The sequence below is a fragment of the Schistocerca nitens genome, chromosome 1 (assembly GCF_023898315.1).
Source record: "Schistocerca nitens isolate TAMUIC-IGC-003100 chromosome 1, iqSchNite1.1, whole genome shotgun sequence".
NCBI lineage: Eukaryota > Metazoa > Arthropoda > Insecta > Orthoptera > Acrididae > Schistocerca > Schistocerca nitens.
Genome location: NC_064614.1, coordinates 372,967,770 through 372,989,305, shown reverse-complemented (window position 1 = coordinate 372,989,305; position 21,536 = coordinate 372,967,770). Strand labels below are relative to the sequence as shown.

The 21,536-nt window shown below is 41.8% G+C and overlaps 1 protein-coding gene across 3 annotated transcripts in view; it reads right to left on the bottom strand.

Annotated features, from left to right (window-relative positions):
• LOC126248967 (serine protease svh-1-like) overlaps positions 1-21,536 on the bottom strand; it is a 455,562-nt gene that overhangs the window by 356,823 nt on the left and 77,203 nt on the right. For 2 of the 3 annotated variants that reach the window (XM_049950539.1, XM_049950521.1), the window contains exon 3: positions 3,136-3,450. The exons of the other annotated variant lie outside the window; for it this stretch is intronic. In XM_049950539.1, the coding sequence (XP_049806496.1) occupies positions 3,136-3,450 (315 nt within the window). The remainder of the gene's footprint in view (positions 1-3,135; positions 3,451-21,536) is intronic. 3 annotated transcript variants of the gene reach the window in all.

The window sequence follows — 21,536 nt, the reverse complement described above, 5'->3', positions numbered from 1 at the left end:
TACAAACAGCATAGTGAACGCATTATTGTGGCCAAGATAGATACGAAGCCCACGCCTACCACAGTAGTACAAGTTTATATGCCAACTAGCTCCGCAGATGATGAAGAGATTGATGAAATGTATGATGAGATAAAAGAAATTATTCAGATAATGAAGGGAGATGAATATTTAATAGTCATGGGTGACTGGAATTCGATAGTAGGGAAAGGAAGAGAAGGAAACGTAGTAGGTGAATATGGAATGTGGGTAAGGAATGAAAGAGGAAGAAGCCTGGTAGAATTTTGTGCAGAGCATAACTTAATCATAGCTAAGACTTGGTTCAAGAAACATAAAAGAAGGTTGTATACATGGAAGAAGCCTGGAGATACTGACAGGTTTCAGATAGATTATATAATGGAAAGACAGAGATTTAGGAACCAGGTTTTAAATTGTAAGACATTTACAGGAGCAGATGTGGACTCTGACCACAATCTATTGGTTATGAACTGTAGATTAAAACTAAAGAAACTGAGAAAACGTGGGAATTTAAGGAGATGGGACCTGGATAAACTGCAGAACCAGAGGTGGTAGAGAGTTTCAGGGAGAGCATTAGGGAACGATTGACAAGAATGGTGGAAAGAAATACAGTAAAGGAAGAATGGGTAGCTTTGAGAGATGAAATAGTGAAGGCAGCAGAGGATCAAGTAGGTACAAAGATGAGGGCTAATAGAAATGCTTGAGTAACAGAAGAGATACTGCATTTAATTGATGAAAGGAGAAAATACGAAAATTCAGTAAATGAAGTGGGCAAAAGGGAATACAAACGTCTCAAAAATGAGATCGACAGGAAGTGCAAAATGGCTAAGCAGGCATGGCTAGAGGGTAAGATAGAAACTGCCTACAGGAAAATTAAAGACATCTTTCGAGAAAAGAGAATCATTTGCATAAATATCAAAAGCTCAGATGGAAACCCAGTTCTAAGCAAAGAAGGGAAAGCAGAAATGTGGAAGGAGTATATAGAGGGTCTATACAAGGGCGATGTTCTTGAGGACAATATCATGGAAATGGAAGAGGATGTAGATGAAGATGAAATGGGAGATATGATACTGTGTGAAGAGTTTGACAGAGCACTGAAAGACCTAAGTCAAAACAAGGCCCCGGGAGTAGACAACATTCCATTAGAAATACTGATAGCCTTAGGAGAGACAGCCCTGTCAAAACTCTACCATCTGGTGAGCAAGATGTATGAGACAGGCAAAATACCCTCAGACTTCAAGAACAATATAATAATTCCAATCCCACAGAAAGCAGGGGTTGACAGATGTGAAAATTACCGAACTATCAGTTTAATAAGCCACGGCTGCAAAATACTACCATGAATTCTTTACAGACAAAAGGAAAAACTGGTAGAAGCTGACCTTGGGGAAGATCAGTTAGGATTCCGTAGAAATGTTGGAACACCTGAGGCAATACTGACCCTAAGACTTATCTTAGAAAATAGATTAAGGAAAGGCAAACCCACGTTTCTAGCATTTGTAGACTTAGAGAAAGCCTTTGACAATGTTGACTGGAATACTCTTTTTCAAATTCTGAAGGTGGCAGGTTACAATACAGGGAGTGAAAGGCTATTTACAATTGGTACAGAAACCAGAGGGCAGTTATAAGGGTCGAGGGACACAAGAGAAGCAAACGCTGAGAAGGGAGTGAGACAGGGTTGTAGCATATCCCCAATGTTATTCAATCTGTATATTGAGCAAGCAGTAAAGGAAACAAAAGAAAAATTTGGAGTAGGAATTAAAATACATGAACAAGAAATAAAAACTTTGTGGTTTGCCGACAACATTGTAATTCTATCAGAGACAGCAAAGGACCTGGAAGAGCAGCTGAACAGAATGGGCAGTGTTTTGAAAGGAGGATGTAAATGAACATCAACAAAAGCAAAACAAGGATAATCGAATGTAGTCAAATTAAATCAGGCGATGCTGAGGGAATTAGATTAGGAAATGAGACACTTAAAGCAGTAAATGAGTTTTGCTATTTGGGAAGCAAAATAACTGATGATTGTCGAAGTAGGGAGGATATAAAATGTAGACTGGCTATGGCAAGGAAAGCATTTCTGAAGAAGAGAAATTTGTTAACATTGAGTATAAATTTAAGTGTCAGGAAGTCTTTTCTGAAAGTATTTGTATGGAGTGTAGCCATATATGGAAGTGAAACATGGACAATAACTAGTTTAGACAAGAAGGGAATAGAAGTTTTCGAAATGTGGTGCTACAGAAGAATGCTGAAGATTAGATGGGTAGATCACTTAACTGACGAGGAGGTACTGAATAGAATTATGGAGAAGAGGAATCTGTGACACAACTTGACTAGAAGAAGGGATCAGTTAGTGAGACACATTCTGGGGTATCAAGGGATCACCAGTTTAGTATTGGAGGGAAGCATGGAGGGTAAAAATCATAGAGGGAGACCAAGAGATGAATACACTATCAGATTCAGAAGGATATTGGTTGCAGTAGGTACTGGGAGATGACGGAGCTTGCACAGGATAGAGTAGCAAGCTCCAGTCTCTGGAATGAAGACCACATCAACAACAACAACAACAACAAGGACATTCATCTAATGTAGAGGACCTTCCCAATCTCAATCTCCGCTAACCCATTGCCCAATGCCCCCTACCCAACAGTTCCTCTTCCTCTGTCCTGCCCCCCCCCCCCCTCCCCAATCCGCAACTCCAATTCATCTTCATCATGCGCTGTACCTCACTAGCTCTGTTACTTGTGTGTAACATGCCTAGCCAATACTTGTCGACAACTCAACACTTCTGTTTTTCTGTGAGTGGTCTCTTTACTCCTAAATTATTTACATGCACTAGTATGTAACAGCATAATGGTAAATAAACAATACTCTGAATGTGACAAATGAAACACAAGCAAAAATTAAAACAAAATTACTGTCTGTTATCCACAGCACTAATTATTCTGTTAGTATCAGTTTGGGAGATAAAAGGAAGTTATCAAATACACATGCCTGTACCTAATAAAAAATAGTAAAAGCTTGAATATAATTCAGTACTTCTCTAAGAATCCTAGGTTATATTCTATGATAAATTACAGTGCCAACTTCAACTTTTTTCCCTTAACATTTTAAACATACCTGGCTGTTGGCACTTTACCAAGTATGCGAAGTCACACTGATTCTTCTCTGAATCAAACAGTGTTCCTGGAGGACAGTCCTGAACAAATGCTCTACCATTCCAACAATTCAAAAATTTCTTGCAATTATTAGGGTGTGGTAAAATGCCTCCAGACTTAATTTTAGAACATCCTTCAACATTTATAGTAGCAGTGGAATGTGGTGGCTGTGTCTTTGTTTTGTTCCTGGTTGTAGGTAATACAGACCCAGAATCCACACTTACTGTCCTGTTGACAGGTATTTTTTCCTTAAGGAATAATGTGCCACTGTAATATGCTAAAAGCAAAAATAAAAATAAAAAAATTAAATGGAACATTCTTAATGTCATAAAGTAAAATATGTAGTGCTAGAAATTCATATTGCAATAGGAAGCCACTTCATTTTAAACTACAAATTTCTCATTGTGACAGTACATAATGTGAGGTATTTACTGGTTCATTCTAAATAATCATTACCATTACATATATGGCTGTGATGATCATTAACAATAACGAGGATAAGGAGCAAGAAACAGCAGCAGTTGTGGAGGAAGAGGAGGTGCCATATAAGAAGAAGGAGAAAAAAATACAGATAAAACAAACAACTGTATATTGTTGTACCTGGCCAAAGCAACTTTTCCTTGTAGACCAAAAATGAGTTCATATGTCTTATATTTGTTATCGTCTGATGCAAATTACAATTATTGACAAAATTGTGAAGAAGATAAAATGTAGGATTTCAGAAAGTTTGGTGAGTAAGGAACTAAGAGAGTACTGAAACATACCAAGAGAACTAGAGTCACTTGTGGCTGACAGCTGCCTTACACAAGAATTTGTTCCCAGTTATTCAGTTAAGGTAGTTCAGCCGGTATATGATTCTGTACAATGTCTTTTGCATAAATTTGTACACTAAAATTAATTCTGGATGAAAGCAGCTACATGTTACTAATATTTTTGAGTCCTAATACAAAGTAAGATATACTGGTGTACATGATTCCAAGACAGCAGCATTTCAACAGCTCTCTTTCAGGCTCTGGAATGGCATTCATCCATATCCAGATAAATGTGAATGACTGATGAGACACTACAGAGACAGACAGGATTTGCACAAAGAAATGTATGTTTGTGGCAGATGACTTGAGAAAGGAGGGCATGTTAGCCACAGGCTGCAAAAGGCAACTGGGGGCATTTGTAATGGAGATGTGTTATCCACAAACACAAAATGTTGCTACTGAATGAAAGCAATCCATTTAATTTCATAATGAACATTGCTTAGTAGTATGTGAAGACTGCCTATATCCAGGCTACATTAATTAGAACCTGAATTTTCAAAAATGATGTCTCAACTTTCATTTTAGTGTACCTATTTCTATGAATCGGTTCTAAGAAGAATAAAATGTTTCAATTGGATTTACTTTTCACATCAGCACTCGGCCTTCCATCCCTCCCCCCTTTCCCAGTCCTGTATTTCCTGAGAAGCTTAGCAAAATATCAGACCCACACCTGATGGCTAAATTGTTCTTTCTTGCCTGAATTATACAGTCACAAAATCGGAGATACATGCTATGATTATGGCCATTCTCATAGAAAATATTCAGTAATATATCTGCAATACTCCAATATTAAAGAGACTGTAATCCTCAAAAACAAAGAAAAGCTACACAGTAATGGAAACATAGCTGTTCCTGTCATACTTGTCTGGAATTGTGCCACTTTTTCTTCTCTCATGTCATCTAATGTGCTCTGTATAACAGCCTCACCTGTGGCGCACATACACACATCAATAAAAGTTGACATCACCTCAGTTCTGAGAGTTCTGGATCCTGTACAGAAAACTGGAATAGAAATCAACATAAACATCATTTCCACCCTTTTTATTGCTCATGAAAACAATGCATTGCATGTTGTAGCACCATACAGCGAGACCTTCAGAAGAGGTGGTCCAGATTGTTGCACACACCAGTACCTCTAATAACCAATAGCATGCCCTCTTACATTGATGCATGCCTGTATTCATCATGGCATACCATCTACAAGTTCACCAAGGCACTGTTGATCCAGATTGTCCCACTCCTCAACGGCGATTCGACATAGTCCCCCACAGTGGTTGGTGGGTCATGTTGTCCAGAAACAGTCCTTTTTTTCAATTTATCCCAGGCATGTTCGATAGGGTTCATGTCTGGAGAACATGCTGGCCACTCCAGTCAAGCAATCCCATTATCCTGAAGGGAGACATTCACAAGCTGTGCATGATGGGAGTGTGAATTGTTGTCCACGAAGATGAATGCCTAGCAATATGCTGCCGATATGGTTGCACTATCGGTCAGAGGATGACATGCACATATCGTACAGCCATTACAGCGCCTTCAATGACCACCAGCAGCATACGTCAGCCCCACATAATGCCACCCCAAAACAGCAGGGAACCTCCACCTTACTGCACTTGCTGTACGGTGTGTCTAAGGCGTTGAGCCTGATCAGGTTGCCTTCAAACATGTCTTCGATGATTGTCTGGTTGAAGGCAAATGCGACACTCATCAGTGAAGAGAACATGATGCCTATCCTGTGGTCATGGCTCAACAGTACTCCTACTCTTCTCTTGTTTGTTATATTTCTCTATTACACTCCATTCCTTTCAAATTTTAACTGGTATCATTATTAATATCATCTCAGAACCGCTACATTTGTCTCTCATCTCCTGCCTCCAAAAACATCTACCGCTCCCTTGCCTAACATGTCTTCCTCCCTCTTTGCTGCCTCACTCCTTTCTACTCCTAATCTCACCTCCCTTTTCCATTTGCCAACCATGCATCAATAGTTAAAGATGCTATTGAGTTGTGCCCATTTACATATTAAGTGCTCCTACACAACATTCATCATACACAAGCCATAGACTGGTTGCTTGTGTTGAAAAATTCTTTGTCTTGAGTTTCTTTAAATGATAAGCATAACCAAAGTGGTCTTAAAATGAAGGAGCAATGTTGTTACTACAGTAATAACAATAATTTTGTGTGGCTCAATGGCCAGGCACAAGCCTTCAATTGGATGCTACTTCAGCAACTTGCATGTCCCTAACCTCCCCCAGTTGTCCAACTGGGGGATTGGAGTAACAGTTTAATGTGAAATTCAAACAATGTGCCATTCCTGGTGACTACTCACATCATTGAGAGGTGAACACTAGATTAAAGGCTGCAAACTTCTGTGTTCTGGCCGGACTCAATCCCATGACCTCTTGGTTTCTAGCCACATGCTTTACTGCTAGACCACTACAAGTTGATCAGCCAGAACATTATGACCATCTACCTTATAGCCAGTCCATCCACCTTTGGCATGGAAACCAGTGGTGACGCTTCATGCCATGGAAGCAATGAGGCCTTGGTAGGTCGCTGGAGGGAGTTGGCACCACACTTGCACACACAGGTCACCAGATTCCCATAAATTCCATGGAAGGTGGCAATGAGCTCTGACACCACGCTCAATCACATACAAGATGTGTCCAATCAGGTTCATACCTGGTGAGTATTTAGGGGGGGAGGGTGGAGGGGGGGGGGGCTAGCACGTCAACTGGAACTCACCACTGTGTTCCTCGAACCACTCCATCACATTCCTGGCCCTGTGATGTGGCGCATTATATTGTTGAAAAATACCACGTCCATCGGGAAACATGATCATCATGAAGGGGTGGTCTGCAACCACTGTAAAATATTCCTTGGCTGTCATGGTGCCTTGAAAGATCGATGGATGCCAATATGAATATTCTCCTGAGCATAATGGAACTGCCACCAGGTTGTCTCCATACACAGTAGAGGTGTCAAGGAGCTGTTTCCCTGGAAGATGATTGATTTACACCCTCTCACTGACATGATGAAAAAGGTATCAGGATTCATCAGATCATGTAATGCTCTGCCACTGCACCAACGTCCAGTGCCAATGTTCATGTGCTCATTCAGTCATAGTGCCCACGTCGTGACGTTAACATTGGCAAGTGCATGGGTTATTGGCTGTGGAGACCCATCGTTCGGAGTGTTCGATGCACTGTGTGTTCAGACACACTTGTACTCTGTCCAGCATCAAAGTTTTATGTTAGTTCCACCACAGTTCACCTCCTGTCCTATTTTAATAGTCTGCTCAGCCTACAACATCTGACATATGTAGTGAGGAGTGGCCACTCAACCCCAAGATGTCTGGACTTGGTTTCATCTTGGTTTTGCCACATGTTGAAGACACTCACCACAGCACTCCTCGAAAATCTGAGAAGTTGTGCAGTTTCTAAAATGCTCATGCTGAGCCTCTGGGCCATCACAATCTGCCCCCGGTCAAACTCAGATCGCATGCCTTGCCCATTCTACACACAGACAGTAAACTCACTGAGACTACATGCACTGTATGCGTCTGACTAGTAGTCATTCCTCACCAGGTGATGCTGCTATCACCTGGATATTTGTCCATTGATAGCAGGTCAGTAACCATAATGTTCTGGCTTATCAGTGTATAGTAACAATGCAACAAATATATATACAATAAATTAACACTATTGGATGTATTATTGGGCTCATATGACTGAGGAACCAGCAGCTGCAGTAAGTAAATCTTCCAGAAGAGGCTACACTTAAGACTTGAGCACTGCATCAAACAAAAGCAAATATAGCTGTATCACACATACATTCAATTAATGTTATTTATTTGACTTTGGAAATACTGTATATTTTTAACAAGATTTATATTTTTTATAGCATAGATTGTATTCAGTTCATTATTTTGATGGTGAAGATTTCAAATGGCAATAATTAGTTGGCCAAACCCAATAATTAAGCACAGCTTGGTGCTCATTGGCAGTAATCATTATTCATCTGCGACATGAAATTAATTTCAAATCAGTGACTCTCGAATTATGAAACAGTTCTTATTTCATGAGGTAAGTGATAATGACACAATGAGACATCTGTTATTAGCAATTAACTTTAAAAGAAACAACATGAATGCATTTCATCTCATTATGTTTCATATGTGCAATGCTTCTCTTCGGAAAAAAATGTTTCATCACATCAACACATTGCACAAAGTTGGCAGCATAAAATGAAACATTTCTGTCCATTCCTCCTCTATTAAGGCACCAAGTTCTAAAACCCAAAATCTGCATCCATAGTGTCACAGGCATCATTCATTAAGACTGGAGTAACACTCATTCATAATGCTCTACATTGTTCTTCCTCGGTGAAATTGTGTGCTACAGCGAGGCATGCTGACCATACACTGTACCTGCAAATGACTAGAATGGAATAAACTTCACTGCAGCTGCTCTTTCTCCATTCAGAAAAGGTTGTGCCACAGAATCTTCTAATTTCATTTATTTATCACGTGGCATACATAATTCTTTATACATTATTATTTAGCTTATGAATATTCCATTCCATGGCCAAGGTAGTGTGCATTTGGGTATTTATGTGTGTGAATGTGTGTACTTTCTGCCAGAAAAACACCAGGGCACAAAAGCTAATTAACAAGCTACTGTGGTGTGTTACTTGGGCCTATTCATGATGTATGAGTCAACTGAAGGTGAGTGGTTGCCTGCCCATTGTAGATAAACATCACTTTGAAGAGATACAGATTAATGCAGCAATATCTGTGTAATTATCTGTTGCATATTTCTCACAAAACATTTATTCAGTACAGCAGTCAATGAACTGAATTAGTTTTGGTTGTACTAGGGTCAGCTGGAAAGAAGTCATAAAAAGTTAAACAAACAGCAAGCAAAAACAATAAACAACTTTGGTTGTAGTCCATGTGAAATTCATTCATAGGACAACAACCAACCAGGCTCTTGAATAATCAATCTGCAGTCTGCTGATGTACAACCTAAGTCTTCAGTTTACTTGTGCTCAGGAAGCAATACAAGTACTTTAAGTGTCACTTTTGAACAGTTGCCTTGCAAGGAAACTGTAATATCTACCAAAAGAGATCAAAATAATCTGTGAATGTGTGCAATTGGACAACTGCATAATATTGATACATATCCTGGATTTAGCAATAAATACAAACAATAACAGAGATTATCTACAATTGGCTTTCTTGCCCTAAATCCAGATGATACACACAATGGATTGACTAAAAGACAAGATCAGATGTACAAATAATTATGAATTATGAACGAAAAGCTTTGTTTACAGCAAGTACAAAAATTAATTAGTTATTGACAAAAAATCAAAAATTAATGAGCTTAGTAATTAACTGCTGCAGATGAAAGACAGTAGCACTTTTTTTCACAATGATAAAATGACTGATGAACAAACTCAGCAACTATATGATGTAGAAATACACTCCTGGAAATGGAAAAAAGAACACATTGACACCGGTGTGTCAGACCCACCATACTTGCTCCGGACACTGCGAGAGGGCTGTACAAGCAATGATCACACGCACGGCACAGCGGACACACCAGGACCCGCAGTGTTTGCCGTCGAATGGCGCTAGCTGCGCAGCATTTGTGCACCGCCGCCGTCAGTGTCAGCCAGTTTGCCGTGGCATACGGAGCTCCATCGCAGTCTTTAACACTGGTAGCATGCCGCGACAGCGTGGACGTGAACCGTATGTGCAGTTGACGGACTTTGAGCGAGGGCGTATAGTGGGCATGCGGGAGGCCGGGTGGACGTACCGCCGAATTGCTCAACACGTGGGGCGTGAGGTCTCCACAGTACATCGATGTTGTCGCCAGTGGTCGGCGGAAGGTGCACGTGCCCGTCGACCTGGGACCGGACCGCAGCAATGCACGGATGCACGCCAAGACCGTAGGATCCTACGCAGTGCCGTAGGGGACCGCACCGCCACTTCCCAGCAAATTAGGGACACTGTTGCTCCTGGGGTATCGGCGAGGACCATTCGCAACCATCTCCATGAAGCTGGGCTACGGTCCCGCACACCGTTAGGCCGTCTTCCGCTCACGCCCCAACATCGTGCAGCCCGCCTCCAGTGGTGTCGCGACAGGCGTGAATGGAGGGACGAATGGAGACGTGTCGTCTTCAGCGATGAGAGTCGCTTCTGCCTTGGTGCCAATGATGGTCGTATGCGTGTTTGGCGCCGTGCAGGTGAGCACCACAATCAGGACTGCATACGACCGAGGCACACAGGGCCAACACCCGGCATCATGGTGTGGGGAGCGATCTCCTACACTGGCCGTACACCACTGGTGATCATCGAGGGGACACTGAATAGTGCACGGTACATCCAAATCGTCATCGAACACATCGTTCTACCATTCCTAGACCGGCAAGGGAACTTGCTGTTCCAACAGGACAATGCACGTCCGCATGTATCCCGTGCCACCCAACGTGCTCTAGAAGGTGTAAGTCAACTACCCTGGCCAGCAAGATCTCCGGATCTGTCCCCCATTGAGCATGTTTGGGACTGGATGAAGCGTCGTCTCACGCGGTCTGCACGTCCAGCACGAACGCTGGTCCAACTGAGGCGCCAGGTGGAAATGGCATGGCAAGCCGTTCCACAGGACTACATCCAGCATCTCTACGATTGTCTCCATGGGAGAATAGCAGCCTGCATTGCTGCGAAAGGTGGATATACACTGTACTAGTGCCGACATTGTGCATGCTCTGTTGCCTGTGTCTATGTGCCTGTGGTTCTGTCAGTGTGATCATGTGATGTATCTGACCCCAGGAATGTGTCAATAAAGTTTCCCCTTCCTGGGACAATGAATTCACGGTGTTCTTATTTCAATTTCCAGGAGTGTATATGTATGGAATTGGGCCAATGGAATGAATCAGACATAGAAATTTATGATACTAGTCAGATATCAGATGTGAAAAATTAAATCTCAGGGGCAGGTCAGCAACTACAAATTGAAGATCCAACCATTAGTTTTGATGAACAGTCTGAAATATGTGACCATAATATCGATTGTACACAGCTAGAAAACCAAACCAGGGCAATCACAATTATAGAGAAATTATACATCACCACAACAATGTAACATATTTAGCAAGGATATATTATAGCCTAATATTATGTGTGTCCTTCAGCTGACCAAAGGTAGCATATAATGGGCAGAATGAAAGCAGCACACTGTGTAGGAACTGAGCAATTGACATGAACACAAACATGACTGAGATTCTTGATAAGCTTTTGGACAATATTTTTCCTCAAGGCTAACAGTCTATTAGCTCCAGAGAAGAACTTTATCCAAAAGCTTAGAGATGACATCAATCTCGTTTATGTGCCTGCTGCCAATAGCCTTGCCACAGTGGTAACACCAGTTCCCACCAGACCACCAAAGTTAAGTGCTGTCGGGCTTGGCTATCACCTGGAAGGATGACTGTCTGGGTCTGCCGAGCGCTGTTGGCACGTGGGGTAGACTCAGTCATTACGAGGCCAATTGATGAGCTACTTGATTTAGAAGCAGTGGTTCCAGCCCCAAAGCAAAAACAGCTGAGAGAGTGATGTGCTGACCGTATTCCCCTCCATATTCGCATCCAGTGATGCCTATCAGCTGAGGATGACATGGCCTTCAGTTGGTACAATTTGGCCTTCCAAGGCCTGTTCAGATGGAGATAAGTTTTAGTTTCAGTTATGTGTATGTAAATGGTTCAATGCTTCAACTGTGTAGTGAGACTGCCTTTCATTATTTGTGTTCCAACCAGGAATTCCCAGCATCATAACAGATGCAAGCCATGGTATACTGTCATGCTCTTAAAAGGCCACAGTCATACATGACAACAAAGCCCTGATTCATACTTGAAGATCATTCAAGTGTGAATTGTGATTTGGTGAACATGCTGGCGAAATTTAACACCTCATCTAGCTTGCCAAACCATTCAGCTCGAAATGATCCATGCTTGTGAAGAGTTTTCATCAGCAATTCATCAACAGTAATTAGACTGAATGCATCTCTATATGAAAAGGAGCCTGAAATTATCCTGAAACCTACTCAGGAATAACAGATCTGATCTGAGAATAGCTGCAACAGTAAGGAGTAATAGCGACTAAAGAATGCTGAAAGCAGAGACTATGAAGAGACCTTAGATTCATGAATTCCATAAAAGCTACATCTCAATTGCACTAGCATTATAGCCCTAAATTTTATTCGTAATTTCCTGATGGAATCCATGATCAACCACTATTCATCATTGGCTACACACAACTGTGTCAGATATATTTTGTTTCACCTTTGTGCTTTAATTTCATACATATTATTTCATTTGCACAGAGTCACCTCCTCTCTATAAAACTGCACACTAGTGAGATTTTTATACAGAGATATTTATCATCTAATATACTGACAATTTTATAAAAATAATAGATTGCTACTCACCATATAGCAGAGATACTGAGTTGCAGATAGGTACAACAAAAAGACTGTCAAACAAGTAAGCTTTCAGCCAAAAGGCCCTCTTCTGCATCAGACAACATAAATACGCACACGCAAATGCTGCTTGTGGGAGCATACAGGGATGAGCTGGAGAGCAGGTAGGACAGCTAGGTGCAGTTGGGAAGCTAGGCAGAGGTCAGGGAAAGGTTGGGTGGGGGGGAAAGCAGAGAAGTAAAAAGACTGTGGGTGCACTGGTGGACTAGAGGGCTATGCATCCCTAGTGTGGGAACAGGGAAGGGGATAGGTGGGTGAAGAACAATAACTAACGAAGGTTGAGGCCAGGAGGATATATTGCAAGGAAAGTTTTAATTTGCATAATTCAGAAACACTGGTGTCAGTAGGAGGGACCCAGATGGCACAAGCTGTGAAGCAGACACTAAAATGAAATGATCATGTGGTACTGTTGACCAGGAGGCCCTGTTGAGAGAGTTCAGCTGCCAGGTGCAACTCTTATTTCAGTTGATGCCAATTTAGAAGATTTGCGTGTCAGTGATGATGAGAGGATGATGAGGACAACACAACACTCAGTCAATGGGCAGAGAAAATCTCCAACCAGGCCAGGAATCGAACCCAGGCCCGCTACTTGGTAGGCAAGCATGTTACCACTCAGCTAAGGAGGCAGACTTTAAAATGAAGAATGTTGTGTTGGACAGTGTGCTCAGCAACTAGATAGTTCAGCTGTTTCTTGGCCACATTTTGTTGGTAGCCATTCATGCAGAAAGACAGCTTGCTGTTTGTCATGCCCACATAAACACAGCACTGTGATCGCAGCTTAGCTTGTAGATCACATGACTGGATTCACAGGTAGCCCTGCCTTTGATGGAATAGGTGATGCTAGTGACCAGACTGGAGTAGCTGACGGTGGGAGGATGTATGGGGTAGGTCTTGCATCCAGGCCTGTTACAGAGATATGAGTCATGAGACAAGGGGTTGGGAGCAGGAGTTATGTGGTGATGGATGAAGATATTGTGTAGGTTCAGTGGGTGGCGGAATACTACTGCGGGAGGGGTGGGAAGGATAGTGGGTAGGGCATTCCTCACTTCAGGGCATGGTGAGAGGTAGTGAAAATCCTGGCAGAGAATGTGGTTCAGCTGCTCCAGTCCTGGATGGTACTGAATCACAAGGGTGATGCTTCTCTGTGGCTGGACGGTGGGGCTCGTTGGGGGAGGAGGTGGGGGGTGACTGGAGGATAAGCACAAGAGATCTGTTTCTGTACAAGGTAGGGAGGGTAATTACCATCTGTGAAGGCCTCAGTGAGACCCTTGGTATATTTTGAGAGGGGCTACTCATTGCTACAGATATGTTGGTCCTGGGTGGCTAGGCTATATGGAAGGGATTTCCTGGTAAAATGGAAATGAGTATTTGGCATCACTGGCACACCAGATGGGGATGAAATAATGATGGTGAAGACAACATAACACCCAGTCCCAGAGCGGAGAAAAATCTCCGACCCAGCCAGGAATCGAACCCAGGCCCATAGGACGCCAATTCGTCAAGCTGACTACTCAGCTATCGGGGCAGACACTTCTTGGTAAGGAATGGTAACGGCTGTCAAAGTGGAGGTATTGCTGGTGGTTGGTAGGTTTGATATACACAGAGGTATTGATGTAGCCATCTTTGAGGTGGAGGTCAACATTGATGAAGATGGCTTGTTGGGTTAAGGATGACCAGTTGAAGCAAATGGGGGAAAATGGATAAGGTGTCCTCACTTTCAATCCAGTTCATGAAGATGTCATGAATACCTCCTTCACCAGTCACTTCATCTGGTACTCCTCAACCCAGCAAGCCACCTTCCTCAATGTTGAACTTCAACACAAATGGCTACATAAGTACCTCTGTCCACATCAAACCTAAAAACCACCAGCAATACCTTCACTTTGACAGCTGCTACCCACTCCAGAGAAAGAAGTCCCTTCCATACAACCTAGCCACCCGTGGTCATCACATCTGCAGTGATGAGCAGTCCCTCCCAATATATACCTAGGGTCTCACTGAAGTCTTCACAGACCATAATTATCCTCCAAACCTTATACAGAAACAGATCTCCCATGCCACACCTCTCCAGTCACCCCCACTTTGCAAAGTCCCAGTGTCTGGCCACAGAGGAGCATTTCCCTCGTGACTCAGTACCATCCATGAAGGAGCAAATGAATCACATTCTCCACCAGGTTTTGGACTACATCTTGTCATGCCCTAATATGAGGAATGTTCAACCCACTATCCTTCACACCCCTTCCACAATGATAGTCTGTCGCCCACTGAACCTTCACAATATCCTCGTCCATCACCAGACATCCCCTGCTCACAACCCCTGCTCCCAACCTCTTGCTTCATGGCTCATATTCCTGTAACAAACCTAGACGCAAGACCTGTCTCATACAACCTCCCACCACCAGCTACTCCAGTCTAGTCACTAGCTTCATCTATCACATCAAAGACCAGGCTACCTGTGAAACCAGTCACATGATCTACAAGCTGCACTACAGCCATTGTATTGTGTTCTACATGAGTATGATAACCAACAAGCTTTCTGTCTGCATGAATGGCCACTGTCCTATTGTGACCAAGAAATAGATGGACTACCAGTTGCTGAGCATGCTGCCCAACACAACGATCTTCTTTTTAATGACTGCTTCACAGCTTCTGCCATCTGGATTCTTGCTACCAACATCGGTTTTTCTGAATTGCACAGGTGGGAACTCTTTTTGCAAAATATCCTACGTTCCAAAACCCTCCTGGCCTCAACTTTTGTTTGTTATTGTCTCCCTGTTCCCACCCCAGAACTACACAGCCCACTATTCTACCAACACACTCACAGTTTTCTCACTTCTGTCCTATTTTGCTTCCCCACCCTTAAACTAACCTCCCGACTGCACCTAACTGCCCTACCCTCTCTCCACCTCATCCCTGTATGCTCTCACAAGCAGCACATTACCATCCCCCACCCCCACCCTGCTATTCCTCTCCCTCTCCACCCCAGCCTCCTCCTTGCCCCACCAATATTGTGCATTATTAGGTACAATGGTACATTTGTATCATGTATATGTAATCACATATGTATATATGACTGAACTAAACTTGTAAAAAAAAAAATGCTATGACGTTTGCAAAAGACACCAGTTGGTGTCTCCATGCAAAAAAAATACAATAAATAAATAAACAGTCCTGACTGCTTCTCCCAACAAGCGCAGCTGCTCACAGTCTGGCCTCTGCAGTCAGACACAGTGGTCATGTGTGTGTGTGTGTGTGTGTGTGTGTGTGTGTTGGGAGAAGCAGTCAGGACGGTTTATTTGTTTATTGTATTTTTTTGCGTGGAGACACCAACTGGTGTCTTTTGCAAATGTCATAGCATTTTTTTTTACAAGTTTAGAACAGTCATATATACATATGTGATTACGTATACATGATACAAATGTACCATTGTACCTAATAAGGCACAATATTGGTGGGGCAAGGAGGAGGCTGGGGTGGAGAGGGAGAGGAATAGCAGGGTGGGGGTGGGGAATGGTAATGTGCTGCTTGTGAGAGCATACAGGGATGAGGTGGAGGCCTTTTTGCCAAAAGCTTACTTGTTTGACTATCTTTTTGTTGTGCGTACCTGTGACTCAACATCTGTGCTATACGGTGAGCAGCAATCTATTCATTTGATAATACTGTCATTATTCCATCCTGGATTTTCCATCATTTCATCTAATATATTGCTAGAATCATGTCCTAATGGACAATTCCAGGAGCAGATTTCAAAAGGGCTTTTTCTTTTTTTTTTTTTTAATCTCAAGTTGCCCGAAGTTCAATGTGCTTTCAGGTAACTGTAACACTTCTGTCTGAGAAACAAACATTCAGCTTTTCCAGACAAGTCCAATTTCACTCACACTTTGATTTATCTCATATGCACATACTTCAATGACTCACCAGCTTATATCTTTTTACACCTCTTGATGAGTAATGATCAAGCACTCTCTCTCTCTCTCTCTCTCTCTCTCTCTCTCTCTCTCACACACACACACACACACACAAACACACACACACACACACACACACACATACACACACTGATGAGCAAAAACATGATGAACATGATCTTAATAGTATGTTGGCCTATCTCTGGGATGGGATACAGCAACAGTTCCATATAGAATGGATATGACAAGTCCTTGATGATGTTTTCGAAGTATATGGCGCCAGATGTCAGCATCCAGTTCACACAATTCCTGTATATTACAGGCCAGTCATTTGTCAGCACAAAGTTGTACCCAACAGCATCCCAGGTGTGTTCCATCACTCTCAGATCAGGAAAATTTGGCAGTGAAGACACCAACGTCAGTTCATTATCACATTTCTCATACCACTGTAGCATGTTTGTCACCTTGTGATGCAGACAGTTATCCTGCTGGAAGATGCCATCACTGTCAGGAATGACATCGAGCATGAATGGATACAGGTGGTTGTCAATAATGTTCACATAGTCCCCATCTGCCTTCAATTACTAACACTGAGCACACGGAAGTCCCTGTGAATGTCCTCCCTAACATAACACTGCTTGTATCCATGGTGTGATACTTATTTCAAGCAGCTGTTCAAAAGATAATGTCATATTTGGGCATGACCATCAACCTGATGTAACAAATAATGTGAATCATCCAGCCAGGCAATATGGTTTCATTTATCCCACAGCCAATCCTGTACACATTGCAAATGTAACTGATGATGTTGTTGGGTCAACATTGGAATATGTAGAAGTCTGCTGCTGTGGAGCCTCATGTTCAACAATGTGTAGTGAACTATGTCTTCTGAAACACTTGTGCATGCACCAGTAATGTAATCTGTAGTGGCTCGAGAATTTCGGGGTAAATTCTAGAGACACTCATATTTCCACCATCTCAAAGAAGCGTTATTTTAAAGATGAGTGTGTGAAAGTGGAACTGTGTCTACTGCGCCACAATTATGTGTGTGCAGGACTGGCATGTATAGGACGGTTGATTGGCGTGGGCACGTAGTTGCAGCGCTCGCTTCAGAAGTTACATGCCCAGTACAAGGAGCAAACACGATGTACTCTGTAACAGTGCTACATCAGTCATTATTGAGTTGAATGTTGTTAAAGAAAAGAAAAGACACTCATTCACTTACTTTCGTGAGGTCTGGATGGTGGACTTGCTAGAGCTTTCTAGACTGTATTTGTTATAAAGTATGTAAGAGTATCTGTCGGACCAGTAATTGTTGGGCTTACAAAAATGAATCATTTATATGGTGTCTTATTTGTGGAAGTGAAAATATAGTGAGATTGGTTGAAAGGTATTCTGAGTGTATGGAGTTATTTTAAGAATATAAAAAGTTCCTCCAAAGCAGCATCTTATCATCAGAGAAAGAGTTGGGCAGACAATCGCAGCCGGCTATCCTGAAAAGAAGATATTGGCGAAACAACTCCACGTAAGCTCAATAATGAAGTGGGAGTGGGAGTCTGGCACACCTGCACCACACTGCTCCCCCTACTCACCAGAAACCACCAGAACTCATTTGTCAGATCTGCCACAGATAACTGCCTATCCTGATTTACAGGATGGATAAGCCTCCAACTTTGAGATTCTGCACATCCATCTTCTAATCTATGAGTGATTTCACCTCCTCCAACCACTTTCCATATATGCTCATGACAGTAGCACACAAAAAGCTTTACCATTTCAGAGATGCTAATTCCGAGATGCCTTTTCTTAAAGGTGTTTGTGTCAGAAAATTTCTCCATTTGCAGCCCATTTTGTCACTAGAATGGAGTCCCATTCATGTATGCTCTGCCTGTAATGATACAAGGTGACACACCCTCACCCTGGGTATGTTTCAGTTTATCAATGAACACAGAGACAGAAAGAATATTTGGTTTCATTCAATACTAAACAAAACAATAATTCAGTAGACTTTTGCTGTAAACCATTAATTAAAAATATACCTCTGTGTGTGTGTGTGTGTGTGTGTGTGTGTGTGTAATTGCTTTTCACATGGAAGTCTTACCTGTAGAAAGTATACCGTATTTACTCGAATCTAAGCCGCACTTTTTTTCCGGTTTTTGTAATCCAAAAAACCGCCTGCGGCTTAGAATCGAGTGCAAAGCAAGCGGAAGTTCTGAAAAATGTTTGTAGGTGCCGCCACAACTAACTTCTGCCGTCAAATATATGTAGCACTACACAAGCATGCTTTGTGGGCACAAAGATAAATACTGGCACCAAAACCTCTGCATCAGTAAATAAATTTAAAAAAAAGGTAGAAGACGAGCTTTTTTTTTCTCCGCTCCGAGTTTCGACCACTGCATTTTCATACATTATCCGACGAAGTAAATACAAATTCCATATTGTTCATCTTCGAATGTAGCAGAATTTCAATGTACTACGTAAATCCGACTGGCAAGACTGTTAGGGATGTTTGTCAATATGGCCAACTCTACGTTCCGAGTTTTTTCCTACCTGTGAGAAGAGATGGTTGCTAATAGGAACCTGATGAAATGTGAATCACATGCAGTATTATCTTCACCATAATAATAATACGAATATAAACATTTTGTCATGTATTCTTTCGTGTTTGCTGCTATCTCATTTAAATCCTGTCTGCCTAATAAACTACGAAACTAGAGTGAGACAACAGCAAACGCGGAAGAATATACGTATCGTGTCATGTTTATATTCGTATTATTCTTATGCCTAATAGTGATAGCCAGAAATGAAGCACGGCAACTGACTAGATTTTAAATGTAAGATGACTAATTTCTGTGCAGTATTTGATGTACTAAAGAAGCGGCCGCAAAGATTTTCAAAAGGAGAAAAATTTTCGCTATACTCTCGTTCAGAACATGTTCTATCATACGCAGTCTATTATTTGGTTCTTGTTGATCATTATCAAAGAAAGCAGCAGTGTAAGTAACAACAAATAGCAGTCTCTTGCCAATGTTTCGCTAATGAGACGATTCCTCTTTTTTTTTAAGCGGCGGTAGCGCGCACGAAAGCAAGTCATGCCGAGAGCCGCGACATGCCATAAACACGCACTATCAAAATGCATCAAACAATGCATGACACAGTACAGTAATGCATTTTCAGCTTAGAGTGACGTAAACACCTATAACAAAGAAAACGGCACTTATCAGATCAAAGCAAAATAAGCAATCGATTCAAACCAGATGAAGCACATGAAAAAGGAAGGGTACCCGTATAAATACGGACGGAGCGCCTGACGCATAGCAATGGCTACCTGGTAAAGCTTAACTGCTAAGCTTACGACTCGAACCAAACTACTGTAGCTGTATCGTCATTCATTCGACCTAAATTGTGTCTCATATTACAATGGACCAACTTTGTTTCGATTTGGCCTAAAACTTTTCTCTCCCCTTGAATTTCGAGTCTCAAATTTCAGGTGCAGCTTAGATTCAGGAAATTTTTTTTCCCTTTATTTCGAGTCTCATTTTTCAGGTGCGGCTTAGATTCAAGTGCGGCTTGGATTCGAGTAAATACGGTAGATAGTCTGGGTAATTTACAGACAAAAAATCCCCTTCCATTTTTTATATTCATTTGGGCAATGTTTAGTCAGTAATTTATTGTCAATTTTTTTAATCATAGGAATGACCTGTGAAACCACTTGTGGCTGGAACGGGCAGTCATGCAGATGTAAGAACAAGCAGCCATTTTGGAGACAAGGTGCAGTGGATAGGGTTTCAACAGTACACATTGTCTGTTGTGCTTGTCCCATCACCTCCTACAGAATGACTAGTTATATGTTCATGTACAAGGGAAAGTACACCATACTCAACTGTTGTCATTTGCAATGTAATATTTTCAGCCAAACTGGAGAAAAAGTGGTGCTCCCAAAGTTACAGCCTTTTTTGGAGCCTAATATTGTACAACTCTCTTCTTCTTCTAGCTCAGGGCTTAGGTTTTGAGCATGGGCACTCGCACCTGCTCATGCTCTTCCTCAAAAGAAGAGCATTTGTGGCATGGTGTGTGCTAGCAAGAACATGGGAGAAGTTACAACTACGAAATAGGGGAGGGTCAATTTTGACAGTAGGGCCTACTAATAAAAGCAGTGGTGAGTCAGCATTGTGTAAAACTGACAGTGTCTTAACACTTCAATCTGCAGTGGGAGGAACCTCATCATTTTACATAAAAATATGGATTCACAAAATGTTTACCGTATCGTAAGATGCTGAATACTTTCAGGAAGTTATTTTATATCTTACCACATCAAAAAAATCAGAAATGTAAAATATAAAGGACCTAGGTGTGTACAAGAGGGTTTGAAACTTAAAAAGAAACTTTCTCTGAAAATGAAGAAGAGGAAGAAAAATAAACTGAGTGTGATGTTTGGTTGAGCTACAACTCTGCACTACTTTTAGCAAAGTCCTTGTGTCCTTTTATGGCTGGTGATTTAATGAAAGAATACTGGATAGTTGCAGCTGAACATTTATGTCCACCACAGATCAAACAATTTCGAAAGGTGCTGTTATCAAACAACATAGTCATGCATCCCACACAGGTTGTGGCAGACAACATTCAGAGCCAGCTTGTAAAACCTTTGTAGTTTGTAGTTGGTTACATATTTCTTAGTGCTCTATGAATGTATGGATATTGCAGGCACAGAGTTGGATGTGACATCTTTAGTAACACTGAAGAAAGTGTGCAGAATTCAGGTTCGTCATAGAATTTAATAGTTTATACGTATACAGACAGAGCTCCTGTCATTTTGGGGAAAAATATCAGGAACCGTAGCGTAGCTGAATGGGAAAATGAAGTAGCTTCCAGTACCCAAACCACGTTGCTGTGCATTTTTGAAGTAATTCATGTGTAATGCAACAGCAAATGTAATGACAGTCTAAATTTTTCCAAGCATTTCTCTAAGATCAGTTCCCTCATTTACACATGTCTCCCCACCCTGCTCCCTGACACAGATATGCTCTCATCATCTGCTAGTGAAGCATGTTTACTGTGAAGCCCTATACTAGCTTTAGGTATTAAGAATTAATTAGTTACATCCTTCTG